Genomic DNA, 11,063 nt, shown 5'->3' on the forward strand with positions numbered 1-11,063 from the left:
GCATCTGGACCCCTCCCCACCTCCCCCTGCCAAAACCAAACCAAAACAAAACAAAACAAAAAAACAGAAAACCATTCACCCATGCTTCTTTGTATGGGACCCCAGGGAGTCTTTTGTTCTGGAAGGTTGAGACTGGCAGGACAGGGATGAGGTCTGCGAAGAAGACTGTTAGAAGACCAGCCCTAGGCACCAAAGACATTATGGGATTGAGGGGTGCAGAAATGATGTGAGAGAGACATCTCAAAATTCTGGTTGAAAGGTTTTGATAAACCACCAGCCAGTGACCCTGTAGAAAGTGATGATATCCACTGAGGACCAGTGCTTCGCAAACTCTGAGTGAAGAGCTCTGGCCGCCTCATGCTGAGTCTCTTCGGTTTATAATGCAGACGAAGCAATTATACACATAATTGGATCAATGTTGATAGTTTCAGCAATAAATCTCACTTTGGGAACTGAATGATCCTGCTTGGCTCTCCACAAAGATCCACTTAACTGTGTAAATGTCCTGGGCCCACTTTTACAGCCTCGTTAGGGTCTTAGCCCATGGCTGCTTTGATATCCTGAGGAGTTGGGGAAATGGCAACCATTCTCTTTTCTCTCACACACCTGCTGTTCTCAGAGCTGGGATCCCGGCTCAGCACTCTCACAACAGGGGAACCTGAAGCACAAATACTCCAGGGACCATGTTTGTTTGTTTGTTTGTTTGCTGTGGGACAACACGAGACAAGAAGCCAGCAGCCCAAGTTCAAGGCCTGTTATCTGCTGCTAGGTGAACCTGACAAATCATCTGCTCTGAGTCTCTGTTTACCTATTTGCCTAATGGAAAGTGTAACTGCTGCCTTCCCTTCCTTCTAGAGGTATCAGAAAATATCATGAGATCAAACAACGCGTATTTATGGAGATCTTATGTTCCAGAAATTGACCTACACTGTAGATATAGAATTGAATAAACCTTCAACAGCTTACCGCTTAATGGAAAGGTAAATAATTAAGGAAAAGTAAATGACAGGAAGAATAGGGAGCTACTACAGCTCTTGGAAGGTTGGCTATCTAAGTGTGCACAGGGCTGAGACGTCAAGGAAGGGCTCCAAAGAGGTAGCCTATAAGCAGAGTTTCAAATAATGAGTAGGTGTTAGCCAGCAGTGCAAATGGGAAAAGGTCACTCCAGCCTAAGAAAGCAGCATGAATAAAGGCAGAGCGAGAAAGTGAAATGGTCACAGAGAAACAAGCGTTCTCTGTGCTGGGGTGGGGGATGTTTTATGAAGATGTTGGCCAGGTCTATGTCACGGGGACCTTGAAGACCATGAGTCTGGGTTTGATCTCAAGCGCCATGTGTAGACCTTAAATGGTTTCAAGCTGGGAAAAGCCAGGACAAGCTTGCATTTTGAATAGCTGCCCTGGTTGTACCATGAAGATGGACTGAAAGAGCAAGTCTGGAGGCAGGAGGTCTGATTAGGAAGCTGCTAACCCAAACAAGGGTAAATATGCTGGGAAAGTAGGTGGAAGGTCGAAGAAAGGATCTACTTGGAAGCATTGAGAAACAGAATTTGTTAAGTGAGCCAATGTTTAATGAGGCCCTACTATGTGCCAGGCACTGTCAGCAGTGCCTTAACCACTCTTGCTGAGAGTGAGGGTTTCTGGAAACGTAGAGCTCCCCCAAGGCCAGAGTACTTACCCTTTTCTTCTGACAGGGATCACATGTAGTCCAAGAGGACCAGCTGGACAGTTCACAATCAATAGGCATCACCGATGCAGCCACGCTCCGTGTCTGTCGGCTCTTGGCAAGGCTCTCATTGACTGCATTTGACCCAAGAGACTGTGGCCTTTCACCTCTAAAGGGTCATCATGAGAGAACAGAATTAAGTGTCAAAAAAAAGAATTAAGTATACATACAACCACCTACCCATCCGTTCAATAAATATATATTTGCTCATGTGCTTGAGGCTATTAGTTTATCATTCAAGTATAGGTTAATTCATCCAGCAAACAGTTATTGAACACCTATAAGTACCTTTCATTTTGGCTAGCTATAGTTGAAAGAGTATTGAATTCAAGAGCAGAAGACAGTCCATCAGCACCTGGGGGTTCTGACTTGCCATTTCGACCTGTGTGAGTTCCACTTTTCTCATCCATGTAATGGGAGAGTCAGGCCTATCTCCCAAGGCTATTTCTAGGATTAACTAAGAAAGTACACATGAACGCACTTTATAAATGCTAAACTGCTACAGAGATGCAGGGAATACAACCACAGCTAGACGTAAAACTTGAAGCAATTCTCCCCTCACTGGGGGCCTCTGGGTTATGTCCAGGGAAAGGAGAGGTTTGGACTAGATGGTCTTTAAGGCACCCTCCCATGTTAAGATCTGTGAAGCATTTGCTGAGAAGAAAAACATTCAGGGTACTGTGCTATAGGGCATATGGGGAAATATAAAACATAGGTTCTACCTTCTGGAGCTCACAGTTTATCTTAGAAAAGGAGACGAGAAACATGTCTCATATCTTAGCTCTTCGAGACTTATCCAGGAGGCAAGGTTTTTAAGCATGCAGGTTCCATGGCCAGAGCTTTGCTTTAGGACGTCACTGGGGCTGTCGTGTGGAGGCTGGGTTGGGGTAAGGAGAGCCTGGAAGTGGGACAAGCAGGTAGGAGGCTCACACAGTAGCATCAATGAGTGGTGTGAACTTGAACCATGGCAATGTCTAAGGGAGAGCACATGGGAAGGACAGGTATACAAGATGTGGCTCAGGTGGAATGGATAGAAAATGAGAGGAAGGGGTTAGACAGGATGGGGTTCAGGTTGATACTTATTTCTAGTTTGAGCATGTACATGAGTGGGGAGCACAGGAGCAAAAGAGCTTGTTGGAGAGGATGTGGTTGGGGCATGCTGAGCTCCAGGGGCTCATGGAACACCTAAGTAGAGTATTCAGCAACTAGTTTCTAAGTGGGTGTGGCACACAGAAGAGAGATTTTCACTAGAGATGCAGAGCTGGTCATGAGAAGCTATGGAAGATTGGCTATTTAAGCGTGCATAGGGCTGAGAGGAGAAGCAGGCCAGAGAGAGGTCCTTGAAGAATAGCAAACCACCAGCAGACCAAGAGAGACTGGTGCCCTGCCAATCCAGAGCACAGAGTGCAGAGAGGGGAGATGGGTTNCCCTGGACTGTGTCCAGAGTGTAAGGTGATGCTCTTTGTGGAGTTCCTGGCATTCAGTGGGACATTCAGTAATAGAGTGGATACATGAACATGCCATTAAATCCATCTAGGCCTCCAGTGTACCCTATATGTAACATGACAGGTGGATTACGATTTTACCTTTCTTCCACTGGAGAGAACGTAATCTTGCAACCTGGGTTCCTTTTCAAGGCAAAAGAGATGAGAAAGAAAACCAAGATCTGCTGAGCACCCAGGACATGTCAAGCTCCAGGTGAAGTGTTTTACCCGTGCTATCTCCCGGAATCCTCACGGCAGCGTGAGAGGACAAAGCTCCTTGGACAGGTGAGGGAAATGACTGGGAGTCATATAGCTGCTATGCGGTGGTCTTGGGGTCTGAGCTGAGGTCTGTTGGACTCTAGAGCCTCTTTATCCATTTCCCCCATGCTGCCTGGAAGGGTACCAGGAACAGCATCCACTCCACTAGTGCCCTCTGTCTCTATGCAAGCCCTCTTTCATCTCTGTCCAAGATTGAGTCATTAGGGAGAACATCACACAGTTTCCACAGTCTCAAATACATAGTACATCACTCCAGACAAGGTCATTAACAATACATTCTCACTTGGCAAAAGTCCTAAGAAGAGGATAATATTAACCACAGTGAAATCCATCTCCACAACCACCCCAGAGACGAGCAAAAATCAATTGCCTAGTAAAGTCGGATCTTTAAGGAAAGGTCAAAGACTCTCCTGGAAACCACAGGTGGATACTTTAAAATGGTTACTTGAGGCAGGATGCTGCTCCCCAGGAGGGGGGCTCAGAATGTGCTCTTATCTACTAATTTGCTGGGGTTTGACAAAACAATATTGTCTGAGATTCGGCTTCTCCTAAGTATATATTTGACAGCTCGGCAGGGTACCCTCTTCCTGTTTCAAATAAGAAACAGTTACATTGTGTTTTTAGCAACTATCAACCCAATTCGGTGGTAGTTGAGACTGAGTGGATAGGTAATGTACACACACACAATTAAGAGTCACAATGATTTTCTTCTCTGAGATTTGAAAGCCTGTTAATAGGCGAGATGATCGTTTACAGAAGGAACTTGGCAAAAAGTAGTTATAGCCACCAGGTCTCTCATTTTTGCACCCCATTTTCATTATGACGGTGGCAATATAATGAAGTAATCAGCTGAATATAGAGTATGTTTGTAAATTACATCGGTTAGGATGTGTGTAGTTTATTAGTACTACAAAATGCAAATCTAAAAGAAAGGCTGGCATTAAACTACATCTTTAAATCTTGGTCTCTGTATAGGGATACAGCACATTCATTTCGTGCCTACGAAGTTGTACGGAAACAAACCAGATGAATCTTTTGATCAAGTGAATTGACTCTGTCATTCAAAATCCTCTCTATGTTTATAAACATGCCTGGAAAAGTACAGAATGTACAGTAATAAGAACTCATGTCATCATAGCCCAGGATTGGCAATTATTTACATTTTGGTATGTTTCCTTCAAGTGTTTTTTTTTTTTTTTTTAAAAAGGAAATAACCCTATACATTACACATTTGCATTTGATACCAGCCCCGGATACATTTTCCTCTCCTCCTTCTCAGAGGGAACTATTGTTAGGAATTTACATGTATTCCTCAGGTCCTTTAAATACTTTTACATATTATATATGCACAATAATACTCCTTTTGTGTGCTTTACTCAATACTATACATATTATTGTGCAACTTGAGTTTGTCAATCAATGCGCTATTTCTGAGCCCTCTCCATGTTGATTCATGAAGAGATCTAGTTCATTTCTTTTACTTAGATGTTCCATCAAAGTACATAAACTGCATTCGATGTATACTTTTTCTTTTTGAAAGACATTTATATTTTCCCAACGTTTTCCAATTGCAATTAATGCTACAGTAAATACCCTTCCACAAATCCTTGGAACACATCCCTCTATGTAAGGAACACCTCCTTTCACGGAGGTGTAAGGAATGCAATTGCCAACATCAGGACATATTTCACTGGGTCCCTGTCTCCTACTCTTTTCCTAACAGGAGTTTCTGATCAAAATGCTGATGGATCCATCGAGTAAGGCAGGATTAGGTCAGCAGTAAATTGCAAGCCATCAGCTTGTAGGGATGGGGTGTGTCAATATATTTTGGCTTTCTGTAGAAATGCCCTGACACGACAACTTTCTGTCACACACAATTTGTTAGGCAGCTGCGTCGCCTTTGCAAATAGCATCCTTCCTCTTTGCTAGAAGGGGCAGCTTCCGGGTGGCAGATTTTCAATTTCTCCTCTCTCTGTCATTTGCTGTTGTAGACATGAAATTTAAAGCAACATCTCAAGGCAACAAACGTGTGGCCCAGAGATAGAGGAATGGCATGGGGGCCCAGCACATCACCTACACAATGCAGCTGGAGAGGGGATAATGCATTTGAGAGGCAGGGTGGTGCAGGGATACACAGGAACTCTGCAACCAGAAGAAAACAATTGGATTTGAATCCATATCCTGTTACAGATTAAGTGAGTGGCTTTGGGACAGTCACCTTATCTCTCAATCTTAGCTTCCCTCTCTGTAACACTATATTAGCTCCAATAGCTGTGAGGGATTAGAGCTAATGTATCTAAATGGCTGGCACAGAGCAGTGCTGAATAAAGGATAGGTATTATGACAATGTGATTATTTCATCTGACATGATTATAAGAACTAAAAACAAAAACCTTTCTCAGGAGCGAACATGAGGGAGGTCTCAGTTTCTCCTGTTCCAGAACTGAAGGCTGTTCGTCCACTTCGAGTATGGGATTCAAATACCCGCTGTGTTCAGGACTGCCCAGTGGAAATCATGGGGGGAGGCCAGAACACCAAACCTGGTGGGGAGTTGAGACTGGCAACACATGAGCGAATCTGCTCTCCTCTCTGAGGATCATTTTGCTCTTCTACATAGTGTGAACAAGAGATAATATCCATCTCAAGATATGGCTGGAGGATTAAACGAGACATTCTGCTTACGCACCACGACTACCTTCACTTTCTATGTCAGAGTGAACTTCCGAATATATAAATATGATCGTTTTGCGCCTTGGCTTAGAACCCTGCAATGGCTCCCCATTGCCTAGAGGGTAAGGTTCAAGCTTCTTAGCTCCCACACTAGTGCTCTTCCATTCCACCCCACTCTGATCCTGCTTATTCCCACTTGATCTTGTCTTTGATAGTGCCTGACCTTGGCCTATGCTCAAGGCCTCCTGAAATAGATTTGAAGCTTCAGGAACAAGTCAGGTTTCTCACATTTCCATGCCCTTGTTTATGATGCTTCCTTTGCCTTGAACACCCTCTACCCCCTTGGCCATTTGGCAAACATCTGTTCTTATATGAAGATTCAGCTCAAATACCATCCTATTCCAGAAGGCTTTCCAGACTAGCTGAATGTCCAGTAGAGCTGGTCACTCCCTCTCTTGTTTCTCACCTGTATCATCTCTTGCAACTGTACTTAGAGGGTGTGCTTACATGTTGGCTTTTTCCATGAGAACACAGCTTTCTGTGTCTTACTCATCTCTGTATCCTCAGAGCCTGACAAGGGGGCTTGCAAAGGGGTCACTCCTATGGGTTGAGTTGCTATGAGCCCCTAAAACCTCCATTCCAGACACGTTTCCTTGGGTCTTTATAATCCTTCTCTGTTTATACATAGTACGTGCATATAAGGTAGGCCTTGGCAGCTTGGTTTTTCGTGGAGCCAAGCTGAGATTCTTGATAATCCTAATAGCTATTATTTGTTGAGTGCCCAATGGGTAGTGAACCTCACCACTCGGGTCTTAGAGGTGGTGCCCAACGGCAGCTAAGTGCTGGGCAGAGGTGAGACCACGGGATGTGTCCAATGGGCACTGGTGCTCCTCACATTAAGTGGGAGGTTGTGCTCAGATAGCATTTATGGAATCAACAGAAGGAATGGCATGAACAGTCCTTCTTCCCACAAGGGCTGCTCACAAGGAGGGATACCTGAGCACTTCAGCATTCATGGAAGGAGCGTCTCAAGTACCAGAAGGATCCCTCAGTTGCCAACTCACTGGTACATCTTTCACTGGAGCCCAAATTTGAGCTTTCACTAAGATACTTTCTTTAGTCTGTCTTATACTCTACTAACAATACCAAAAGTAATGAAATAAATCAGTTAGAACTTAATTGCTGGGAACATACAGTGTGTGTGTGTGTGTGTGTGTGTGTGTGTATGTGTGTGAGAGAGAGAGAGCGCGCACAAGCGAGAGAGAGAACTTGAGAACCCACAGAATTTGGGTTCATGAGCAGGTAGAGTGGGTCCCACTCATACATCAAAGTCACTGATGTGAACTGGCTCTTTTTTCCATACATAACAAAACTTCTTTTGCATAAAGAATCATACAGAGGCTCTGTTCAGGACACAGAACAAGTACCCCATTCTCAGCGTGACAAAGCACATTTAAACATCTCAGTTTCCCATGGGAACCTTTGTTGAAGTCAGCTGCTTAGTTCCATAATAATTTGAAGACATTTGTTGATATTATTTTAGCAAAGGCATGCAAATTGCTCAAGGTGATGTTTTTTACTTAATGGACACATGACAAAGAGGTGGTCAGCATTATGTGGCTTTATACTCCTTGTCATGTTATTGACTGGGGAACCATTTGTAACCGCCACTTACCTGGAGCCAGGCAAACTGAGGCAGCCCAGAGCCGCAGAGAGAAGAATGAGTTCTACTGATGCCTTCCGAGCCCACGGTCGGGATGTCTTCATTGTCTCGATGTGGTGGAGCTTCCGCTGAGGCTCCTAGGTCCATGAAAAGTCTGTACAGCGAGCTTCTGTCCCCACAGAGCAAACAGTTCAGCAAAGTAAACAGAAAGCCAGCAGCGCCTGGAAACCCCTTAGACTTTGCACGGACAGAAATATCCCCATGACTCCAGACATCAACAAGGACGATGGAAAATTCGGCAGCACGTGACACAGAGTCAACCTGGGGAAGCAGCCAAGAGGACAGGCTGTCAGTGGGGACTGTGGGCTCTAGGTCCAGACTCCCTGGGTTCAAATCCTGTCTCTGCTTTTCACCTTTGGCAAGTCGCTCTACCTCTAGTCTCAGTGTTCTCACTTGCAAGGTGGTGAGGTATAAATACAGTAACATAAGTAAGATGATGAGAATAGGTCTGTGTGAAATACTCAGAAGTGTGAGCTATTATGACAAAGTGGAAGGCAGGCTGGGGAGTCAGGCCAAGCTTTGCATTTTGCCTCTTTCTAGCCGTGTGACTTGGAGCAAGTCAACGAGAAGCTGTCGGGCTCTAGGACTTGTCTACCTGCGTTAAAATTCTCTTGGCATGTTTCGCTAGTTGTGTGACCCATGGCAAAATCATTGACGTCTGTGGGTCTCTTTCCTCATCTACAAAACAAGAATAATAGTGCCCAACTCACAAGGTTCTTATGAAGATCAAATCAATTGAAATACTTAAAACACTTTGAATGGTGCCTAGCACGTTCTATGTGCCCTCTCTCTAAGTGAACGGGCATTTTTTATTGACTGTCTCTGATTCTGTTTCCTCATCCATAAAATTTGGAGGGTTATGCTTACTTGTCACTCAGAGTTGGGATACTAACTGTGAAAATGTTTCATAAGTAGGCAATATAAAAATGATAACCATGGGGCGCCTGAGTGGCTCAGTTGGTTAAGTGTCCCACTCTTGATTTTGGCTCAGGTCATGGTCTCCCAGTTTGTGGACTGAGACCCACATCAGCCTCTGCGCTGACAGTGCAGAGCCTGCTTGGGATTCTCTCTCTCCTTCTCTCTCTGCCCCTCTCCTGTGTGTATGCTCTCTTTCTCGAAATAAACAAACTTAAAAAAATGGTAACTGTGAGAGAATAGTTATTCAAATATGTGTTGTTGTTATCATGTGACTTATATGGAACGTCACTGTGGTTTGGGGGAAAATGGAGAGCATCCCTGACCTTGCTGGGAAGTGTAGTAGATAATTGGTACCGGTAGATTTAACATGTGTCTCCCAAATTTGCTAGTGACCCTAGAGAGCCAGAAGCGGCAGCAACCTGAAATGTTCAGTTGACACTAGTGCCTTCCACCTACTGCGTCTCCCACATTACAGGTCAGAGGGACTCACTCTTTCCTCTAAGGTCGAACACAGCAAAGGCAGGTGCTTCACATATGGCGAATCAACTTGTTTTATTTGAGCCTAAAAGAGGGATAGACCTTCGACTTTTCATTATTCTGCTTATCCTGTCATTTCTATGTGGCCTCCCGCTTAAATGGGATTAAAGGAAAATGTCACACAAGGCACTCCTGCAATGGCATAATCCAAGCAAATGTTCACCTCAATACCTCTAGAAATGATTCCCAGAGGACCCTGACTGGGTGTTGGAGATAGGTGTCTTCACATTTTCAGTTTCAGCGTGGACACAGTGTCGGCCTCGCTTCTCAGCTGTAGATGGCACCCACTGTCCTGTGGTGAGGGGCACCGGCGTGGCGTTGGAGGAAGCAGAGCACAAACTTGAAGGCGGTGGGCAGGTGGCCAAGGCTCCCAAACATACCTCCCTGAAAACCACCACTGACTCCTCAGAATCAACAAATTAAAACCCAAACTGCACTAACCTTGCATTTATGAAGCCACCGGGCAGTATATCAAGGACTGTATAAACATGGCGGATGGCCGTCCTGCTGCTGTTAACACTGCTGGTGCGGATGAGGGGATTCGGGGTGGGGGGGGCGGGCAGCAGACAACTTGACGATGGGCCGGGAGGAAGACTGCAGATGATTTCCTCAAATGAGCTACCCAATTTCTCTGTTTTCTAAACTGAAAAATGGGAATAATAATTCATCAAGGTTATTTTGAGGTTTGAATGTAGAAAGCATTAAGCCCTTAACGTAGCTCCCCTCACAGGTCGGGGTACTCTTGGGTGCCAGCCTGCTCCCCACCTGCCCACATGTGCCAGAGGAGCCAGGCTGGGGACGGGAGTGCAGACGAGGAAGGGCAGCGAGGGGAGGGATGGAAAGCCACAGAGGGCATCCCTTCGTGTTAATTGGGCCTGGAACGCCGAACACAAACTCTGCCGTCAGACCATCCTGTCTGCATCCCAGTTATCATGACCCCAAGCACCAGGCACTATCTCACCGTCGTCTCAAAGGATGCAGTGACCTGAACTTTGCCACCATTGATTGTGGTAGTTAATCATTTGTAAACAAGCAGAAAATTGCATTTCGAGAAAGATCCATGTCCTCTCTCATGCCTGCCTGCATTTAAGAGAAGCCACATTCTTAGAAGATAAGGCTCCCCTTCTACCTCCTCGACACCTCCTCGATGCAATGGACTCATGGAGGACCCTACACTTTTTAGAGGCCAGTTACCTGAGTGACTCATGCGCCCTCTCGCCAGACTGTTTGTGCATGCTGCTCTCTCTACTCAGAATATGTGCCACTTGGTTAAACATAACTCGTTGTTTATGTTTCATACTGTTACCTTCCCAAATGACTCTCCTGGGGTAACTTCAGAACGCCCCCTGCTGGCTTACAGTGCTGCTCACCTGAGGTCATGCCAGGAGGATGGCAGCCTCAGGCAGCAGTGATAAAACATACCTTTCGTGCACAGCTCTTAGCAATTTAACAGGTTTTCCCATATGTCATCTTGCTTGATCTTGACAATAAGCTAATAACTAAGTGTCATTTTCCATGCCTCTGACATGGGGTCCCAGTTTAACTGAGTCCATGAGGAAACCTACGATCAGGTATGAATTTTATGTTGTTATCTTTTTTTGGTTTTTCCTGACTCCCCAATTTTTCTGTTTGTAATTCCAAGGCATTACTCTCCTTTTAGGAAGCTCCAGGATGGATTTGGGTATAGCACAAGGATCACACCTCGCCACTCTCTGGTCACAGCTCTCTC

General features: G+C 45.1%; 1 protein-coding gene across 1 annotated transcript in view; it reads right to left on the minus strand.

Annotated features, from left to right (window-relative positions):
• Positions 1–7,923, minus strand: part of C8B (complement C8 beta chain) — a 39,014-nt gene extending 31,091 nt beyond the window's left edge. The window contains exons 1-2 of the mRNA XM_077765242.1: positions 7,832–7,923; positions 1,676–1,832 (exon numbers count right to left, since the gene is read on the minus strand). Coding sequence (XP_077621368.1) covers positions 1,676–1,832; positions 7,832–7,923 — 249 coding nt within the window. The remainder of the gene's footprint in view (positions 1–1,675; positions 1,833–7,831) is intronic.
• Between the last annotated feature and the right edge of the window lie 3,140 nt (positions 7,924–11,063).

This window comes from Crocuta crocuta, unplaced genomic scaffold (assembly GCF_008692635.1).
Source record: "Crocuta crocuta isolate KB4526 unplaced genomic scaffold, BGI_CrCroc_1.0 scaffold625, whole genome shotgun sequence".
Taxonomy (NCBI): Eukaryota; Metazoa; Chordata; class Mammalia; order Carnivora; family Hyaenidae; genus Crocuta; species Crocuta crocuta.